The sequence below is a fragment of the Urocampus carinirostris genome, chromosome 11 (genome assembly GCF_059441175.1).
Source record: "Urocampus carinirostris isolate Australia breed hairy pipefish chromosome 11, RoL_Ucar_1.0, whole genome shotgun sequence".
In the NCBI taxonomy this organism is placed as follows: Eukaryota; Metazoa; Chordata; class Actinopteri; order Syngnathiformes; family Syngnathidae; genus Urocampus; species Urocampus carinirostris.
The window spans coordinates 18,660,323-18,682,525 of record NC_142359.1 but is presented as its reverse complement, the minus strand read 5'-3'; the positions used below and the strand labels follow the sequence as shown (position 1 = coordinate 18,682,525).

General features: G+C 39.8%; 1 protein-coding gene across 1 annotated transcript; it reads right to left on the bottom strand.

Moving 5' to 3' along the window:
• Positions 1–2,190: 2,190 nt before the first annotated feature.
• Positions 2,191–20,291, bottom strand: LOC148356637 (sodium/hydrogen exchanger 9B2). The gene is made up of 13 exons (XM_088347629.1): positions 20,240–20,291; positions 20,087–20,174; positions 19,465–19,635; positions 18,483–18,625; positions 17,347–17,474; positions 17,200–17,281; positions 14,835–14,928; positions 14,661–14,767; positions 12,240–12,389; positions 7,799–7,907; positions 7,598–7,734; positions 4,160–4,334; positions 2,191–2,267 (listed from the first exon to the last, which is right to left on the bottom strand). Exons 2-13 carry the CDS (start codon positions 20,172–20,174, stop codon positions 2,191–2,193), a joined length of 1,461 nt encoding a protein of 486 aa, XP_088203755.1. The 5' UTR covers positions 20,240–20,291.
• Positions 20,292–22,203: the final 1,912 nt, after the last annotated feature.

The window sequence follows — 22,203 nt, the reverse complement described above, 5'->3', positions numbered from 1 at the left end:
ATATATTTTAAGCCTTTTCACAGTCAACTATATGCATTAATGCGATTCTATCGTACTCTTGATAAAAAGGATGCCTTTTATAAAAAAACAGGAACGTCAAATTAAGTTTGGCTCTAGGGCCGGATCAAGACTTTCTGTTCTGAGGCGGGGCTGATCAGTAAAACAATATCGACTCCAAATGTTTAGCTTTGTTTTTCGGATTGATGCTTTATCAGTTAGCTTACTTTAGTAGCCTACACTACATATAATGATGATAGGGGATCTTTTCTAAACCCAAACCATGTATCCACAGACAATGAGTAAAAAGATTTTCAAGTTTGGCAGTGAATGTGTCAACTGGTTTTTATTAACTGTTGAGTGAATGCAGTTTTACACCTGGACCAACTAGCCTCGCGATACAAACTCAACACTGCCATCTAGCGGCTGGAGACAGCATTTGGTATGCGGATCCGGGCCACGGGCCGTATGACGTGCTTGATATAAAACATATTTTGGAGACAATTCTTAGTAAGTATGGCGTTAGGGTCTGACACACCTCCTACCACCAGAGGGCCCCAACCGGGGAACTGGGAAGAGGTGTGTCTAATTATCACACGGTGGCCTGGGCAATACTTTTACTTGACACTGTACAAAAGTATTTGTGTGAAAAACCAAAGTAAACCTATATCGTTTCATCTTTAGGCTGGATTCATTAGAATATGGGTCTAAAACTCACGGCCCGTGGGGTGAGAATTTGAGGCCCCCGCCTTTTTTCTTATTCTTTTTTTCCTTGTCTTGCTTAGCTTTTTTTCTTCTTCTTTTCCTTTCTTTTTTTATCTTTATTTTTTTCTTTTTCTCCCTTCTTTGTCTTTTCTCTGTTTTACTTTTCTTTTTTTCCATCCTTTTTATTTTTTTGCCCCTTTTTGTCTTTTTATTTCCCCTTTTTCCATTTCTTGTCTCTTTTTTTGTCTTTCTTTTCAAAAGGCTGGACTAAAAAAAAGGAACATGTTGTGGTTTGGTTACTATAAGTCTCCGTGGTTCTCTTTAGCGCTCTTTTTGGGTTGGATGACACAATAAAGCAACACCTAGAGGTCAAATAATACACACTGTCTCTTTGATGTAAGCGCAGCCAATTCTGGATTAGTTTAAAACTGATTGATTTATTTTTACATTAATTCTTGTGTCACGGTTGCCATGGCACCCAATTGGCCCCGCCTGTGTGGCACCAGCTGTGGCTCATTAACAGATTGGCTTTCTGTCTATTTTTAGCTGAGCGCTATCACGCCTCCTTTGTCAGCCCGTCAACGAACCTCTGCCCCGCAAGACATGGGTTTTGACTCGGTCTTGTTTTCCTGTTGGTACTCCCTATCTGGTATTGTTCCTGTTTATTTTTGTCCTGTTTGATATCGGTTTCAAGTTTCGTTGCGTCTATTTTTGTCCTGTTTATTATTCTCTCCAGTTCTCGTTCCCGTCTAGTTTGTCCTGTTCATTTTCGATATCCTGTTTCATTATCCATCCCGTCTGCCCGTCCTGTCTGGTATCGACCCCATCTGTTCGATATCAACTCGGGCAATTGGTATCGATCTTGTCGGCCTCTGGCTTCCTATCATTTCACGCCAGACGGCTGCCTCACGTGAATGACTCCCCACTTCCCGTAAAATAAAAGGCTTGTGTGAGAACGTCACGCGTTTGGGTCCTGATCCTGTTACGGTTCATGACATCTTGATACCTTTTCCTTTTTAGATATTATTTTAAAAAGTTATTTATAACAGTGGGTTTTTGTGGAAAACACACTTCGGCCCAAATATGTCATGTACTGTACCCATTTTGATAGTTTAGGGTTATATTCCATTATAATCAATGTATTTAAAAAAATAAACACTTTGTTCTGGAAGATATTTATCACTGTATTACAAACTTGAGTTTAATTGTCATGCATCGTCACAGTCTAATCTTCCTGTTTGCAGATAGATAATCTGAATGTGATACTATTACTAGTGTGTGAAGCGTTTCAAAAACACCATATAACACTTGAGGTAATTATTGTCTGGTAACCATTGTGTGGGAAAAGAAAAAAAAAAGAAAAAAAGAAAAACTTGCCTTGTCTAATTTCACACTTGACCGGTAAGCAGTCCTTCCAGACACATAAAAACACAAATTCCCCAAATAAATTGGGATCAAGACATCCTCTCCTGATTTTTTGGGTGACCATCACAGCCTTGTCTCATAAATCCTAGGGTCTTCACCTTGGACGGCTGGAGATCCGGTGCCTCCAACTCCCTCAGGCACTAACACGGGAAAAAAACAGTTTTAAAAATGGTAAAGCACTATCTTTCCTGAGAAAACGTCAAGAAATTGAACAAAGGTTGTATTTGAAAGCAGAGTTGAATGCTTGAAAATGGTGAATTCCAGAAACCGGAAATTCCGAACTACAAGCCGGTAATTTGTTTTTGCTACGTTTTAAACACTACAACTTTATTCCTTTTTTGCCCACAGAGGTAAATGGCGAGCTGCTCTTTTTCTCACTGTTAGGGAAATTATAGTTTGATTGTGCCTTTGTATGATTTTATCCTCAAAAGTGTCTTAACGAAGGCAAAGATTATATCCAGATGCTGTTTGTATTCTTGCAACAATTGGATAATCTTGGGCCCCGCTGACTATTGATCAAGATGGCCTTCACTTTAGTGCCGGGAAGTCTGGTCAAGAGCTTGCCTCCCTTTTTCTACTCATTTGACTTAACAGTGACACATTGTACCCTTTGTGTTACAAAGTTTCACTTTCCTTACTGCTCATTGATTATGTTCGCACACCATCTAGCGACCTGATTTCTGTCTAAACCAATTAGATTCGTTCTGTGTATTCATGTGACCCCGTTTAAGCGACTCAGATGTGTTGTTCTATGCCTGTGTTTTCAATAAATGAGTCTCTAGCCATTAGGGGTGTGTGATTCGTTCCTGAGCCGATCTTGGAAGCAGATCTAGCGGATAGCTCAGGTGGGACGCGCCTCGGATGGAAGGGCTATCAAAAACCTAATCTCCGACTCGGAGCGTGTTCTTATCTTTACTTTAAAACAATCTCAAATTTTAACCTTCATACTCAACACATGCACTTTGAATACAAAGCACCAAGACGTCTGGAAAGTATTTATGATGCCCCCTGAGAAAAACGAGTCCATATTTTTTGCCAACAGACATCATATAATATATAACGGAAGAAAAACAGGAGGTTTGACAGTACTTTATTCAATATTTACAAAGTACTCAGAATAATTCAACTTTTTCACCCACGAAAATTAGGTCCACAGTTGAAACACCCGAATTGAAAAGCAGTAGAAGTTACTGTATCTATCAAAAATGCTACACTTCACTTTCCGTGTTTTTTGATCCTTGAGGATCGATGAATCAAAAGCAAAAGGTTCTGTTGCCGTGGCGATCCCTAATGGCAAAAACACAAAAAGACTAGTGCCAGATTGCATCACAGACGTAATCTGGCACTATTCTTTAAAGTACAGTTCCCATGATGACGTCGCCTGGAAATACCGGGCTCACGTTTTACGCCAGGCAGGTTTACTTTCGGTGCAGTAATAAATACGTGCTCGTGTTTGTAAACGCCATCTTAAATAGTCACAGGATCTGCAAACACGTGACGTAAACAACTAGAAGATCTGAAAATCAATATAATAATAATAATAATAATTTCCTTGTATTGTCATTCTGTGTAACAATGTACACAGAACGAAATGTCGATTGCACCTGACCCGTTGTAGCGAGCCGATGCAGCCGCAGCCAACAGAGGGCGCCGCCGACCACTTTTTAAGTCTTAGGAATGACTCGGCCGGGGCGCGAACCACCGACCTCCCAGTCTCAAAGCGGGCGCCTTACCATCTAGGCTACTGAGCTGGTCAAATGCAGCTGGACGTGAATTAGTTCATTTTTATGGCTATTTAAGGCTGCTGCTTAAAATCCGATGAGGCTTGTACAAAAAAATTGAGTTTTTTTTCTTAAATTTTTGCGGCAATTTTTCAGGTGCGCTCTGTAGTCCGGAATTTACGGTATTCAGTAGTTAATGAATGTGTTTGGAGAAGTGAAAGGTGAGTTATGAAAAATAGAGCGATGGACGCTTTGTATTTGAGTTGGTTGAAGAAACCGAAAAGTCAAACGATGTAAAAGTGTACGCTGACCTTTGACCTGTCGGCTCAGGAGTCGTGGCCCCGCCAGCCCGATGCCGAGGGCCCCGATGGGTGCGGTGATCAAGATAGCTAACACGGCTAACGTTAGCACGTCCATACCGAACTTCACCGAAGTCTCGTCGCCCACATCCCTTGCTGTGTCCAACGCCGTGGAGCCGATGGCCGCCTGCGGCAAATTTGGGTTTCGGTTTCGTGTTTAGAAAATACCTGTTACAGATTTCCGCTTCTGAACCTTTAGACCAGGGGTCGGGAAAGATTTTTCTATTTTTTTCTTCCGCTCTACAGACAAGATTTAATTCTTTAGCACATTTTATTTCACTGTGTGATATTTAGTAATTTTGTCATTTGAAAACTATAATATAATAATAATAATAATAATAATAATGCAAGATCTATTGTCCCATGTCAATATTAATAAACCACTTGAAATTTGTCTCCCTTAGGCTCATTTTTCCATTTTGTGTCATAAATAATGGTTGCAAAACAAGGTGCAAACAAAGGTCTTTTGAAAAAATGTCACAAAATACTGCAAACCAGGATACCAACATATTTAACTACAGTGCAGACGGCGCAGGGCAAGAAGAAGGAGAGCGTGCGTCCTGGGTTGTGTATAGCTCTGCCCATTCTCACCGGCCACCCCATCAAATGGCTCTGGATCAGGGGTGTCAAGCTCATTCTAGCTGGGGGCCACACACTAGAAAAACAAATCAAGTGAGTTTCGGAGAAAGAATGAAAGTAAAAGAGAAAACAAGGGAGACAGAGTAAGAGAGAGAGAGCGAGAGAGAGGGAGAGAAAGAAGGTAAGAGTGACAGAAACAGGGAGAAAGTGAAATAGAGAGAGCATAAATGAGAGAAAGAGAGCACAATAGAGAGAAAGAAAGAGACAGAAAAAGAAGAAGAAATAAAGAAGAAATAAAGATCAAAAGAATAAGAGGATAGAAAAAAAGACAAAAAGAAAGAGAAAAAAAGAGAGCATGAGAAAGAAAGTGAGAAAGAAAAAAAAAGAAGGAAATCTTGAAAGAGAAAAATAGAAAGAAAAAAAAGGAGAGAGACAAGGTGAGAAATAAATGAAAAAAAAGAGAAAGAAATAGAAATAGAGAAAGAAAGAAAAAAAAGAAAGGGAGAAAGAGAGAGAAATACAGAAAAAGAGAGATAGAAAACAAACTACTACAATTGCTAGGTGAGTGGTGCCTGGCTTTGGTGGCATCAAGCGGACATTTTCAAAACCGCAGCTCATTTTTGTCCTGTGCTTCTCTCAGTTTAGTCTATTAATACCCTTGGCGGGCCTGATCTGGCCCGCGCGCCGCCTGTCTGACACCAGTGCCCTAAGTGCTTCGCTAGAGCTTCTGGGTATGAAGTTTGTTTCGGATTAAAGTCTGTTTTGTGGCTTTCGTCATAAAGTGTCTCAACAATGAGCATGGGTTGTTCAACGAACTTCCATATATTGAATTGAATTGAACGCCTTTACTGTCATTATCCAAGTAACACAAAATTCCAGCTTCACCACAAGTGCTTTCATAAAGAGGAATAAAAAAATATAATATAAAAAGCTAAGAAAATTGGGGAATAAAACCAGTATTGAGCTACTGTCGGCTTTATATAAAGTGTCAGAAGAGGTGCAAATATGCTGTCTATGACAGTCCAAAATGGTGATAGATTCTGGTGAAACTGGTGTTGAGAATGGTGACAGCTCTTGGGAAGAAGCAGTCTCTGAGTCTATTTGTTTTGTCTGGTTTGGCCCTGTAGCGCCTACCAGAGGGCAGCAGGTTGAACTTGACAATTCCCGCGGCAATTGTAAGAGTTGTGACTGATCTGGCAGCATAAAGAAGTTAGCATTTAACTGTTAGCATCACTTTTTAGTATGTATCCATTAGCATAACTCATTAACATGACGCATTAGCATAATTTGTAAATATGATGTTGTTAAAATATAGCCATTACCAAAAAATGTTAGCATGAAGAAGTTAGCATTGCCGACAGTGTTTACAGCTAGCTTGCACTAATACTTGGGCTGGCTATGCCAGCCCAACACTTTGCTAGCGGCGCACATAGCTGTTAGCATCCTCTCGCTAGCATCCACTCTTAGGAATTCACCATTTACCCTTGGTTAAGAAAAAAAAAGAAAGAGAAATACAGAAAGAGGGAAAGAAAAAGAAAGTGAGAGAGAGGAATAGAAAAAAAAAGAGAGCTAGAAAACAAACCTACTACAGTTGCTATGCGAGTGGTGCCTGGCTTTTGGTGGCATCAAGTGGACATTTTCAAAACCGCAGCTCAATTTTGAAAAGCTAAGAAAAAGCACTTGGCAATGTAGTCGTGCCTTGCTGGAGCAATCACAACTAACAAGTAAAATCCAGGATCTTTGTAGTGTCTGATGATGTTTTTTGCCCTGGAGTTAAAGATGGTGGACAGGAGTGATAGGGAACGGACAATGATCCTTTGTGCTGTGTTGGTCACCCTCTGTAGTCTCTTCCTGTCCGCTTCTGTACATCTTGAGTGCCACAGAGACACAGCGTAGGTCAGCCGGTTGACTTTGAGTTGCTCCTTCCTGAGCACTCTCAGGAAGCGCAGGCTTTAGTGTGCCTTTTTGACCAGGACTGAGGTGTTGGCTGTCCAGGAGATGTCAGCAGGGATTTGGACCCCCGAGGACTAAGGGTTATTTAGCGATTTACAGCCACAACGCGGTCTGTTGTGTGACACTTTGACTTTAACCTGTTGTTCCAAGTTGTATCCTATATATAATGGACTGAAACCAACTTTCACTAATATAGCCATAGGTACCCAACCCCAGTCCAGTCCAGTCATGTTTATTTGTATAGCCCTTAATCACAAGAAGTCTCAAAGGGCTGTAAAGAAAATACACACGCAAATTCAATTCATGTGTGTGAATATTGGTTACAAAACAAGGTGCAAGCAGAGTCCTTTTCTAAAAATGTCACTAAATACTGCAAACCAAAAGAGTACAGATGCATTTACCTGCATCTGTCTGACATGGTCACAGTTATAACCTTGGGAATTGAGTGGTCCTTAATTTTTGACCATTCCGTTTTGTAGAAGTGAATCTTAAACATATACATATTTATGATCATTGTTTTTTTGTTTGTTTTTTTCATAACTTGCACAAACTACTGTTATGTTCGACAATTTTTTATGGAAATGGTAGCAGGCAGATGTCACACTCACATGTGTATTCTGATGCCTCTCATTGGCCAAGAGACACAGAAATAATCTAAATGACATTTCGTCTTATTAGCATTAAAGGTAGAAAAGCACTACAGTTGTTGTAGAAACACAGTATTTTAGTTCCAGCCTAAATGTGTTAAAAAAAAAGTGAATTTATATACTCATGAAAAGAGCCACACCTGGCTTGCGGGCATACATTCCCACCCCCTGCCATAAACCGATAGAAGATCCGAAAGAGCGGGCAATGTACCTGCACCGTGGCTTTGGGCATCCAGGCAACGGCGATGAATAGTTTCTCCTTGAGTAAAAATCCGGCACCGTGCACCAGAGCAAAGGTGGCGCTCAGTCGCACCACCAGACCGACGGCGATCACGGCCACGCCCAATCCTGCACGACACCGCCGATTAATCTCCACGAGGCGGGGTCTTGGCCTTCCTGGGGGTCTTCTCACCCACGGTGCTGAGGCTCAGGGCGGTTATGACGATCTCTGCTCCGATCAGGCCGAAGAGGAGGGGTTGGAACACGTCCCAGCACCTTCCCAAAATTGCTGCCACCCCTATCTGAAAAAAAATCCATATCAAATGGGGATTCACAATGAAAGTTATATTTAGAAATGTCTCTTTTGTCCCTGATATCAACATTGTATCCAAAAGGACATTTGACCACCAGATGTCGCTGTATTGTGTCGTGCAACCGAAAACAAGAACAAACACCAAAGAAACAAGTAAAATATTTACGTCGGGACTTATTCCTGTGGGAAATTGTATCAAGATCCCCAGCAAAAACATGATTTAGGGCAGGGGTGTCAAACTCATTTGAACTTGGGGGCCACACGATAGAACAAACATTCTGTCGGGGGTCGGACTAGTACATTAAAGAGAAAGAAAAAGAGAGATAAAGAAATAAGAGAAAGTGGGAGGGAAAAGGAGAGAGGGTGGGACAAAGAACGAAAAAGAGAGAGAGGGAGAGAGAGGGAGAAACAAACGATAAAAAGTGGTGAGAGAGGGGGAAAAGAAAGGGAGAGGAAGAAAGAAATCCAAAGAGAAATAGAAAGACAGAAGGAGAGAAAAGAGAAAAGAAAGCGCAAAGGGTATGAAGAGAGAAAGAGAGAAAAGGAAAAAAGGAGATTAGAGCAAAAGAGGTTAAAAGACACAGAGAGAGAAAAAGACAATGGGCAACAAAGAAAGAGAAAAAGAGAGACACAGAGAGTGAAAGAGAGAGAGAGAGGAATAAATACAAGTACAGTGTCTTTGTTCGAGGCACCAGGCTTTGGCAACATCAAGTTGACATATTTCAACCTGCAGCTTGTTTTTCTCTTGCGCTTCTCTGAGTGTTGTCTCGCGGGCCTGATCTGGTCCGCGGGCCGCCTTTTTGACACCTGTGATTTAGGGGCTGCTTGTCTGAAAAAATATATTTCACTAGAAAGTACATCAATATAAGAATATGTGGATATACAGAGTTAAATAATGAAGTAATTGACTGCCAAACTTCAGGACTTGATAAAGTCATTCTGTTGACATTTCATCCTGGAGCTATTACACGACTCGCAAATTGTCATTTAAACCACAGACAATATTTTCATGGTCTGGCCCAGAGTCCGTCTTCAACCAGTTTGTAAAGAATGTAAAGAATGTAAAAAAAGAAAGAATGAATGTAAAAAGAAAGAATGCAAATAATGTAAAGAATGTAAAGAATGTAAAGAAAAAATGTAAACAAAGAAAGAAAGAAAATAATGTCAAATGTAAAGACTTAATGTAAGGAAAGAATGTAACGAAAGAATATAAGAAAAGAATGTAAAGAAAAAGGAAAAAAATAGAGAATACATGTAAGTAAAGAATGTAAGGGAAGAGTGTAAGGAAATGATGTAAGGAAATGATGTAAAGAAAGAATGTAAAGAAAGAATGTAAAGAAAGAATGAAACAAAAAAGAACAAAAGAATGTAAAAGAAATAATGTAAAGAAAAAAAGGAACAGAAAGAAAGAAAAAAATATTGTAAAAAAGATTGTAAAGAAAGAATATAAGGAAAGAATGTAAAGAAAAAGGAAAAAAATAGAGAATACATGTAAGTAAAGAATGTAAGGGAAGAGTGTAAGGAAATGATGTAAAGAAAGAATGTAAAGAAAGAATGTAAAGAAAGAATGTAACAAAAAAGAACAAAAGAATGTAAAAGAAATAATGTAAAGAAAAAAAGGAACAGAAAGAAAGAAAAAAAATTGTAAAAAAGATTGTAAAGAAAGAATATAAGGAAAGAATATAAAGAAAGAATATAAAGAATGTGAAGAAAAAAAGAAATATAGAAAGAATTTAAGGAGATAATTTAAAGGAAGAATGTAAGGATATAATGTAAAGAAAGATTGTAAAGAAAGAATGTAAAGAAAGAATGTATAGAAAGAATGTAAAGAAAGCATGTAACAAAAAAGAACAAAAGAATGTAAAAGAAATAATGTAAAGAAAAAAAGGAACAGAAAGAAAGAAAAAAGATTGTAAAAAAGATTGTAAAGAAAGAATATAAGGAAAGAATGTAAAGAAAAAGGAAAAAAATAGAGAATACATGTAAGTAAAGAATGTAATGGAAGAGTGTAAGGAAATGATGTAAAGAAAGAATGTAAAGAAAGAATGTAAAGAAAGAATGTAACAAAAAAGAACAAAAGAATGTAAAAGAAATAATGTAAAGAAAAAAAGGAACAGAAAGAAAGAAAAAATATTGTAAAAAAGATTGTAAAGAAAGAATATAAGGAAAGAATATAAAGAAAGAATATAAAGAATGTAAAGAAAAAAAGAAATATAGAAAGAATTTAAGGAGATAATTTAAAGGAAGAATGTAAGGATATAATGTAAAGAAAGATTGTAAAGAAAGAATGTAAAGAAAGAATGTATAGAAAGAATGTAAAGAAAGCATGTAACAAAAAAGAACAAAAGAATGTAAAAGAAATAATGTAAAGAAAAAAAGGAACAGAAAGAAAGAAAAAAGATTGTAAAAAAGATTGTAAAGAAAGAATATAAGGAAAGAATGTAAAGAAAAAGGAAAAAAATAGAGAATACATGTAAGTAAAGAATGTAATGGAAGAGTGTAAGGAAATGATGTAAAGAAAGAATGTAAAGAAAGAATGTAAAGAAAGAATGTAACAAAAAAGAACAAAAGAATGTAAAAGAAATAATGTAAAGAAAAAAAGGAACAGAAAGAAAGAAAAAATATTGTAAAAAAGATTGTAAAGAAAGAATATAAGGAAAGAATATAAAGAAAGAATATAAAGAATGTAAAGAAAAAAAGAAATATAGAAAGAATTTAAGGAGATAATTTAAAGGAAGAATGTAAGGATATAATGTAAAGAAAGATTGTAAAGAAAGAATGTAAAGAAAGAATGTAAATAAAGAAAGAATGTAAATAAAGAAATAATGTAACAAAAAGAATTAAATAATGTAACAAAAAGAACAAGAGAATGTAAAGAAAAGAAAGAACGTAAAGAAAAAAGAAAGAAACAGAAAGAACGAAAGAAATATTGTAAAAAAAAATTGTAGAGAAAGAATATAAGGAAAGAATATAAGGAAATAATGTAAAGAAAAAAGAAACAAATATAGAAAGAATGCAAGGAAAGAATGTAAAGGAAGAATGTAAGGAAATAATGTAAAGAAACAATGTAAATAAAGAAAGAAGGTAACAAAAAAGAACAAAATAATGTAAAGAAAAGAAAGAATGAAAAGAAAAAATAAAGAAACAGAAAGAAAGAAAAGAATGTAAAAAAAGAAAGACTGAAAAAAGAGATAGAGGGATAGGTAGGTTTTCTTTACTTTTCATTCTTGCACAAATGTATACAGAACGAAATGTCGATACACCTAACCCGCACAGTTTCCATACATAGATAAATATGAGTACATAGAAAAGAGTTGGGAGTATTGTGAAAAAGGATACTGTAAAATAGTGGAAGAAGCCAGTAAGAGGATCATATAATGTACAAAATTAATGGATCTGCTGTAGTAAGTCAATAATCATAGCTATGAGTACTGTAATGTACAGTATTGATAGAAAAAAAGAGGAGCAGCTGAACAGATGTGCAAAGTAGGAAGTCAGGTAAACATGTTTACTAGACAGTAACAAGTAGTATCAATTAAAAAAGGAACAAGTAATAGAATGTAATAAAATAATGTAAACAATTAAGAAACAGATGTGCAAAGTGAAGGATTTTATACATTTGACTATAACGGATTTTATACGATAGTGTAATGCAAGATTTTCACAGAGTGTGCTTTAGTTCAATGTACAAGGTCAGGGCAGGCTGGTGGAAGATGTTGTTTACAGGAACGGCTGGAACGGGACGCACTGATGATAAGGCTCGGTGTTGTTTTGAGGACCCCAGACATCGGGACGCTCGTCTATGAGATGATGAAGCCCAGTGGGCTTCCTTGGCAAGCCCATGGGAGGAGCCGGCACACCATCTTGCAGGTAAATGTGGGCCAAGAGGAAGAAGCTAAAGGACTTCAAAAGAAGGCTTCCCAATGACTCCAACGTCGCTTCTTCGGCCGTCTTCGATGGAGTTCACTTAGTTCTTTTGTTAGCGAATTTAAATCTGCCCCGAAAATGTGGGCTTACCTGTTCATTTTTCCTTCAAGAAACGAGCATAAATTTCTGGGTGAATGTAGGTTGTGTTTGGTTAATGGAGTCAGATAACTAATTCGAACAATATGGTAAACGCTACATTTTGATATTTAATTCCAACAAAAGGCAGCTGGGTAGGATTGCTATCCGTAGGATGGATTGTTTACAGGGCCAGGTGGACAAAGCTGTTCCAGAACCTGGTGGTCCTGCACCGCAACTGCAGTTCCTCTTAAAGTGATACTAACAATATTGAAAATAACAACAATAAAAACGACTCTCAATAGGTAAAAGGTTTTACCTTGTCTGTGCGCCAACCAAGCGCTGCCATGAAGGCCAGAACTAAGGTGCACAAGCCACCGGCCCCGGAGGCGCCCACCGATTGAGTGAAGAAGATGGCAAAGATGGAGAAAGCCAACAGCAGGAAGCACCTGGTCACCACCACATCGACCTGAAACCGATGCCGATTTCAGACACATACCAATTCCGGACAACAGAGCGCACCTGATTAAAAGCCGTGTCGTCATATTTAAGAAGAAAACTCCATTTTGTCTTTTGTCTCACTGGATTAAAAGCCACATGCTAGAACAGCCATGAAAAAAGAACTTGTTCACATCCATTTTTCAGGTTTGCCCCGAGTTGTTTAGGTCACGTGTTTTCGTGTCAACATTGAGATTCCAAAGACGAGCACGTATTTACTACTGGGTTGAAAGAAAACGCGAATAAGAACTGCACCCCAAAAAATATGAGCCCTATAGTACAAGACATCCATGATGTGGAGAATAGTGCCAGATTGCAACACCGAGACATGTCCTTTTGTGCTGTTGTCGTTGGTGGTTTCTGCTGTAATGTACCAAATTGCATTTGGTTACTATCGTCCCTCGGGGATTAAAGGATACTTCAGTGACCTGACATTGATGGCGATGATACGGAAAGAGAAGTGTAGTGGTTTTGATGGATGACTTCCACTGCGGTTCAATTAGGATGTGTAAATTGACGACTTGATGTGTGGGTGGAAAAGTTAAATTATTGTTAGAACTTTTTAAACATAGAATAAAGTACTATCAAACTTGTTAGGGTCTGGTACGCCTTCATCCACAACATCCCGAGGGATATACAGAGACCACCGGGATCTCCCTGGGTGATCTGCCTGCCGACAAACGACGGAGACGGCGGAAGGAGAGAAAGTAAAAGCGAGGCTGCCGGTCGGGCTTAGCTGCTAGGCTAAGAAGGCTACCACACAGACAAGCACTTCCGAGCATGTTCCTGACCAATGCCAGATCCATCGTTCACAAAATTAGTGAATTTGAGCTGCGGATCGCCACCAACAGCTTTGTCCGGAATTGCAGTATTTTTGTCATCATTGAGTTTTGGCTTCCCCGACACCGCAGTCCAAATAGCAGGACGCACACTACACCGGCACGACCGTAAAAATAGGGGGTGGGGGACTATGCGCTGAACAGAATCATTGACACAGACTGCTCACCCGATATAGTATATAGTATATAGTTTCTAGCAGTATCGGGTAGACCCTTCTATCTACCGAGTTAGCTAACTGTGGTCATTGTGATTGCTGTTTACGTTCCGTCGGATGCTAACGTTAGCATAGCGCTAAATCTCCTGCTCGCTGCTATCAATAAATAGCAGCTTGCACACCCCGACGGAGCTTTGATCGTTGCCGGCGACTTTAATCAGGCATGCTTAAGGACTGTACTTCCCAAATTCATTCAATGCGTGGACTGTGCAACCAGGGAGAAAAAACACTGGACTGTGTGTACAGGAACATCAAACATGCATACCGAGCTTCCCCCCTCTCCCCACCTAGCTGGATCCGACCATCTCTGTCCGTCCCTCACCCCCTCATACACCCCCCTCCGGAGAAAACAAAGCCTGCAACAGGGACAATACAAACATATTCTTTGTTCCTTTATCTTCTTTGTTCTCTTTTATCCTTTCTGTAAAATGTGAAACTGGAGTGCCACGTCCAATTTTGTTGTCACAATATGTTCAAGCCATTTTGTAACAAAGACAATTAAGGTATATTCTATTCTATATCCTCACACCAGATGGCACCAAACAGGTTTGGAACTAGGCATAGGTGTGTCCAATCGCCACCCTAATAATCATGACCCTTTATAATAACATTTTGGACAGCATATGTTGTGGGGTCATTTTCATTTTTTTTGTCATTAATACCCTGTTTGCCACTACCATGTGAGGTTTTGTTATTGTTTCTAGTTCAAACAGTTTGTTGTTTTGTACAATTTACGTGTTTGTTACGTTGTTTCTTACATCTGCATCTCCATTTACAGTTGGGTCCTTGTTTCTGGTTTGGATATTGTCAGGTTTTGTTTAGACGTTTCGTTGTTACGTGACCTCGTTGGTTTGTTACCTTGTACCTTATTTTGTTTCTAAATTCTATCTTTCATTTTGAGCAACCCTGTCTCAGTTCCTGCTTCCCGCTATAATAGTATTATATAAATAATGTTGGCAATAACACGGTTTAATTCATCGGGAAGTGTGTCATAGTGTGTCATAAATGTTTCCAGATGTCACCACGCATATGTTGTGGAAAAGAGCAGCTCACCGTTTTCCTCGATGATGTCACAAAAAAGAATAAGCCGTACCGCATTTAAAGCCGCTGTGTTTAAGATATAGGAAAAAGAAGCGGCTAATAGTCCAGAATTTACGATAATTGTGCTCAAAGTGCTTTTCCACGCACCTGGTCCACACTGGGGAAGAAACACAGGAAGATGCCCACAAGGACTCCTCCTACCATGCCGCCCACGACCTCCAAGAGACCCTTCAGGACACTCATCCATGTGGAACCTGCTCACATACGTACATGGGAAAACAATGAGTGAAGAGTATCAAAATACAAAACCAAAACACCAACCTTTGGAGAAAGCCACACCCAGACATGTGGAGAAGCCCGTGATGGCTAAAATGTCATCAAAACTGCCGGCAGCCATGAGAAGAGTTGGGATACCCTGGAAATGTCCACAAGACCTTCACTAAGACCTTCATTGATGGACCTACGGTGAAATATTAATAAACTAAGTACTGCATTTTTACACCCATAAGGCACACATAAATGCGTTTTGAAGTAGAATGTATTATTATTATTATTGTAAGTCTCAGAATTGTAGCGCGTGCCCTATCAGGCCCTTTCCAAAACCAGTGAGGGGGCCTTAGGGTTGGGCACCCACTCCTGAAAATGTAAGGTCAAAAAAATCGAGCCTTGGCCAAGTCAAGACTTACGACATTTTTGAGTGAACTCCAAAGTTTTTGTGAGCTTGTTCACTTTTCACACTAAATGCCACTACTATGTGTCTCATTCGACTTTTAAACATCTCTTTTTCGATTGCCATAATATCGCGCTTGTTAGCGGAAGTGCTCATGGATGCTAACTCTGTAGCGTAGCTAGCAATTTGAAAGTTGTTGTGCGCCCAGATTATGAAGAAAGTTTTCCCTCCAAATATGAATTAAACCCAAAACTTCACTTTTCCTCCATTGAATGCTGAAACCAAGCAGCCGCCACGGGAGAATTGAAGATGTATGAATCCAAGGTTCGCAAGTCGGAGAAAGCTAAAAGACGAGCTCCGACAAGTTTTTATCCGTATGTTTTACTTTATAATCCATACGTTATAATCGACAACCAAACTTAACTTTGCTTTTGCTGCTTTTTTTAATATCATACTTGTATGCTTGGCTGTGTGGTTTTAAGCCGATGCGCCGTTTGTGTTAATAAACACAGAAATAATAGAACCAGCTACGGACAGTGCTCTTTTTAACATGGTGCGCCATGCGGGCAGAGGTGGGTAAAGTAGCAAACAATATTACTCAAGTAGAAGTAAAATCTTCCAAATACTTACTCGAGTAAAATTAGTTGATAAAAAAGTTACTCAAGTACTGAGTAACTAGCATTGTCGTATTTATTGATATTTTTAAACAACCAATCGGATCATCAAATTATCAGAGTCAATCCAATCAACAAAAATACATTTAATTGAAAAGTAGATTAAAATAATCAATGTAAATTAATAAACAATAAAATATGTATAGTATATATCAAATCAATAAATTAAGCACATGTAGCATATTTAAAGCCCCAATACTTATCTTAACAGTCTCTGCGAGCAGAACAACAAGCTAGCCCGTGAACTCGAACAAAGGAGAAATTGCATAGTGTAGTTGGTGTTTTTGCAGCCTTTTTAAGGAGAACATGCTTTTGATTTGAGGCCAGGGGTGCTCCTCTCCTCTCCTGTCTTTTCATAGTCGGTATTGCTAAGCGACATTTTCGATATGGTTCCGCCGTAAACAACGTTTCCCCTGCTGAAGTTGAATATGGTCATGAGACAAGACTGCTACGTTTGATTGGTTGAACACGGTAGAGCCTGGCGGAGTTCTGCGTCAAAATAAATGCACCTTAGTGGAGACAGACGGACGCGTACTTTCGTGGAGGGATTTATTAAATAACCGCTTTATCTTCACAAATTTACACAAGTAAACGTGTAGGGGTTTCAAAATACTCCTAGAAATACAAAATTTCCCAAAACTTACTCAAGCAAATGTAACGGAGTACCTTTACTCCGCTACTACCCACCTCTACTCACGGGCGTGAAATTACGGTACTCCTCACCAGCATTTTTTGATATGAGGACATTAAGAATAAATCAAAAACATAATTGACAAAACGAAAAAAAGGTTAACCGATCTTATACTTAAGTTTAGCTTACTTTCTAACTTCTGGCTTTTGTCAAGAAGCAACAACAACAACAAAAACCACAAAAAAGACATTTTTTTTTAAAAATTGTTTTTGGGCTGTTATGAACAAAATGACACAATTTATCAGGATGTTAACGATCATTGAATTTTTCGGGGTATTTAAACAAAGATCTATCATGATTAGTCATTGCACTCACCTGTGCCTGCTCGTTTGGCGCCAGCTGCTACTGGTCACCTGATTAGTTCTTCCACCTATTTAAGCTCAATGCTCTCACTCGCCCTTTGTCTGTCCGTCAGCAAACCTCTGCTTACGCAAGGCAAGCACTTTGACTCTGACTCCAGTCGATCCCGTGTTTTCATCCGTATACCACTCGTCTGTTCCTGATTCCCCGTTTATCTCCGGTTACGACTCGTTTTTGACCACCGACCACGTTCTGATCTCCCGTCCCGGCTAACGACGTGTTTTTGACCACCGACCACGTTCTGATCTCCCACTCCTGATCTAGGCCAACCCAGAGAAACCAGGTGCTCACCTTGTCAGTTCCATAACCTTCTTTCTGGAGCAGCAACATGGAAGGGACCACCACAGCCGGAGACACCGCCGCCAAGACAAACCTGCACATTTCGTTGCGGATCACTTGTCGGCCCACAAACCCGTAGCCCTGACCCCTAATACATACCCGAGCAGGAATCCCCATACCCACGGCAGAGCCAACAGGAAGTGAGAAACAACGGCAACCATGCAGGCCTCCACAATGCACGGCCCGACCGCCACTCGCAGGCAAACGGCTTTCAGGCGACGCAGGGCCTGGAACACAACCACATGAGTTCTCGTCTGCGTGTGTGTTGTATCCCCATTAAAAAGAGAGTAAGAAAACAATGATTTTAATTTTTTCGTCCCTGTATCGACAACGTTTTGTAAGAAAAGACATCATAGACATAATAGCAAGAACCAATAGCATGTCCTTTTCCGTTGCTTGCTGCCGAAAGGACAGGCAGAAAAGTGTGGACGACAGACCGGACCTGAGACTATCAACAGTAATTGTTAACAACACATTGCTTGAAAAAAAGTCTTTCTTTTTCTTCATTGACTCCACCTGTGACGGTGTTAGTCACGATGGACAAAAAACCCAAACCGGACATGTTTTTGGTAGTTTTCTTCCCTCCCGAAAAAAATCCTCGATTCCTTGGATCTGAGTGGCGAGCTACCCTTCACCAAGAATCCAATCAGGATCGGATTTCTCATAGGGTTTCACATCAAGGTCCCAGTAGGAATTGGAATATTGCTTTGATAATGACTCATGAACTTTGTAACCCATGGATTTGGGACACAACGGAATTGTATTTTCTTTGCTTATTTGATGAACCATCTTGTCATTCATTTGAATTTTCATTGAAATTTGATGTGTGTTATTGTGTGAGTTTACATTTTTCACACAAAAACAGATTTAGGTCGATTCGAAAATCCTATGAGTGCGCATGAACTAATAATAGGTCATCAACAGAAACTAGAATAGATGACCTGTCTTTAACCCGAATTAGAAATAAAACGAGGTTAGTAAATCAGTATCAACCAAATTTAGGATTTTACCTCAAACACCTTAAACATTTAGTGTTCTTTTACTGTAATTTATGTTAAATGTTGTCTATTGTCTTGTCCATTGTCCATTAAATTGCCGGCTATTGTTGAAATTATTTCTGACTCTGGTATTTCCTTGATTAATCGTACCACTCATCAAACCTAGAAAGTCCAGTAGCTTTTGTTCCCCCCTGCCCAACAGCATAGGTGCTACAGTGTGTTTTGTGCGCCAGGTACCAAGGGGTCCAGGCCCAGACCGGCCCGGGCCAGGATGATGGCCAACGCCACGCTCCTCAAAGCTGCCGACCATGTTGCGTCCACATGAACGGCGTCTGTTACGTACGGGACGTTTCTCAGAATCAGACCGGCCAGAAGCATACCTGCACACACAGTTGTACAGAGTAATAGGTGTGTGTGTGTCTGTCTGTGTGAACTATACAGTAATCAGTGTTGGGCGCGTTTCTGTAAAAAAAAAAGGCAATTACAGTTATTAGTTACTTCATCACCAGCTCGGTAGCCTTAGATGGTAGGGCGCCCGCTCCGAGACTGGGAGGTCGCTGGTTCAAGCCTCGGCCGAGTCATACCTAAGACTTACAACATTGGTACTCATTGCCTCCCTGCTTGGCGCTCGGCATTAAGGGTTGGAATTGGGGGGTTTGGTCACCTAATTACCAAAATGGCTGCGCCCTGTTTGGCTGCGGCTGCATCGGCTCGTTACAGTTTAACTGTACGGGTCAGGTGTATCGACATTTCGTTCTGTGTGCATGGTTACAAAGAATGACAATAAAAGTAAATTCTATTCTTCTATACTGCCACGCCATCCCGCACCCTCAAATCATCTTCCTCCCTCCATCTCACTTTACCCCCTTCCCGCCTCAGCTCCATGGGAAGCAGAGCTTTCAGCCACTCTGCCCCCCAGCTCTGGAACTCATTGCTGCCTGACCTTAGTACAAAACTGAAGCAACTTACGAACAAATTCAACATACGAACAATTGTCTGAAACCTATCTCGTTCGTAAGTAGGGCAGCGTCTGTATAGCTTCTCTCATCAGTGTTGCAATCGGGAGCTTCCATTGTCCAAAAATTGCCGGAGCTCCGTTAATGAGTTCAGTTTTGAATATTTTTAAAGATAAGTCTTGTTCGAAAGTAGGGCAGCATCTGTAATCGTGTTCCGGGCTCGCGATCCTTTGTAACACTGACCGAAAAAAATTTGTTCATACCAAGCAGTGGCGGGATGGGGGGCAAGCCGGGAAACTGGACCATCCCGATCAGACGCCCCCCCAACACAGCGCTAGTGAAGATGATGACTATTCCAAACACTCTGCCGCCAGGTAAACACTCAGTCCCTGTAATCGACCACGACACACCGAAGAGCAACGCCAAAGCACATGCTGTTGGGACACAAGATGCACAAAAAGAAACACAGAATTTCATAAACAGATCCACGTGGGTAGCACGGCGGCGCAGTGGTTAGCGCGTGTGCGGCACAGTTCTAAGGTCTTGGGAACCTCCTGTGTGGGTTCAAATCCAGCTAACGGACTTCCTGTGCGGAGTTTGTATGTTCTCCCCGTGCTTGCGTGGGTTTCCTCCGGGCACTCCGGTTTCCTCCCACATTCCAAAGACATTGCATTTCAGGTGGATTGGTGTGAATGAGCGAGCGAGTTGTCTGTCCCTGTGTGCCCTGCGATTGGCTGGCAACCAGTTCAGGGTGTCCCCTGCCCACTGCCCGATGATTGCTGGGTTGGGCTCCAGCACCCCCGCGACCCTACTGAGGATAAGCGGTGCAGCTAATGAGATGAGATGAGATCCACGTGGCTTCGACGTGGTCTGGAGGTTTGTCACCTTTGGTGACGACCAGGTTAAAGAGCCCACGCGGTCTTGGACATCTGTTTTTCAGGTGGTTGAAGGACGTGGCGCAGCAGGAACACATCTATGTACAAAGACACAAACACTCACTGTTTTTTGTCCCTGTTCGATGTGCATGGCGGACCTCACCTTCTCGACTATCGAGTCCGTTGTGGTCGCCTCTGCGGGAATCTCTCCAGACCCTTCTGAACTCTTACTACCGGCGAGACATCAGAAATGTCCTTTCGCCTTTACGCCTTGCAAGTCTTGCGCACGCGCGCACACAATAAAGTCTTGCACTTTGACCCCCGCTTGTATGCGTGTGTTTTCCTTCCTTATTGTTCCTTCATCCATCTCTCTCCTTGTGTCAGCGTGTAAACACGCCCAATCCAAAATACACAAAAATGTGCACGATAAAACCAAAGAAACACAGAAACACTCGAGATTAAGATACGCAGATATACACACACAAATGCATAGTCGTACATACACAATCTAACTGAGACATTCTATTGAGATCATGCTTATGCTGAACCCATTGGCCTGTCAGACCTTTTCATCTGGCCCGCCAAACGAAAATGGTCAATAGACATAAGTGAATAAAGTACTCACGGTTTATGGATCCCATTACCACATGGGTAGTTGGATCACCATTGAGTACGCAACTCTGGACAGCCTTCTCCACTGTTGAAGGTCCCTGGCCTGTTCTTAGAAGTACTTTATTTGCCATGACCTAATAAAACAGGTCTTTTTTTTGTCCTCCTTTTCTGTTTCCAAAACAAAAATATTATCTAAAAAAACTATAAAAAATTACTACAAAATTACTACAAAGCTAAATATCAAGTGTCGTGCTTAAAAACAATATACACAATAATAATGTTGCTCTCCTTCTGGAAAGCAAAAAATACTAACAACAGAAATATTACGAATATACTAAGTAATAATACAGAAACGCTACTGTGGAAATACTTCAAAAATAATTCTAAAGAAATACTATGAAAACAACAATACAGCAATACTATTATACAAAAATAGCACTACAGAAATACTGCAAAAATAGTACTACGGATATATCATGACATAAATACTACTACAGTAATACTACAAAAATACTATTATGGATATACAACAAAAAACACTGCAGTAATACTATAAAAAACACAGTAATACTACAACAACTCTGTGGAAATACTACAAAATCCAACCACATAAATACTAGAAAAATACTAAAAAACAAGTACAGTAGTAATACAAAATTTAATATCAAATTGAGTGCTTAAAGCCTGGACCTAATATAGTATTTGGATTTAATTGTGAGTGTGTGTATTATTTAGCGCCTCCTGGAGGTAAAAAATGTATTCATTAAAAAAGTATATATAATATATATATAAATCATAAGCACAGTAGATAATCTATCATTTAAAGATGTACTTTTTAAGTACTCGTAGGTTGAGATATTTATATTTATTTTACATAACATGAAGCTCACTGTTTAAAGTTTAGTAGACACTCAAAATAAGGAAAAAACAAATCAATGGACTTTGAACTCTCAAGAAGGATATGGGGAGAAGTTTTTCGGAAAAGAAAACCCAACCTGTTCTAAAAGCCATCCCCTGAGACCCATTTTGTATTAAATCTTCAAAGTTACAAAGAGCAGATCAGCCCTAAGGTGTGGAAATCAAAGAACATCACGATTGACCAATAGTGACAATGACATAAAAACCGTATAGTAATCAAAATAACAACAGAGCAACATAATAGTTGAAACGAGGACAGAGTTGTGGGTTCATACTCAGTCAAGGTTTCGAGCTAGAATTAGGGTCAGAGCTAGAGTTAGGGTTTTGTTGGAACTTAAAATTTAGGGTTAATGTTTTGGCCCTCAACTACCGTTTGAAAGCGTTTTAAGGGTTTTGATTTACACAAAAGTTGAAGTCAATGTCATCCATCCACATCTCTTGCAGCTTGTAAGATGCTCGCCTTTCACACACTGGAATTAGGTTAAGGGTATTGGTTGGAGCTAGGGTTAAGGTTTTGGCCCTAAACTAGGGGTTTAAAGCATTTTTAAGGATAGTGAAATACCTACCAATGGAAGCCACCTTAATTTTAGGGTTGGA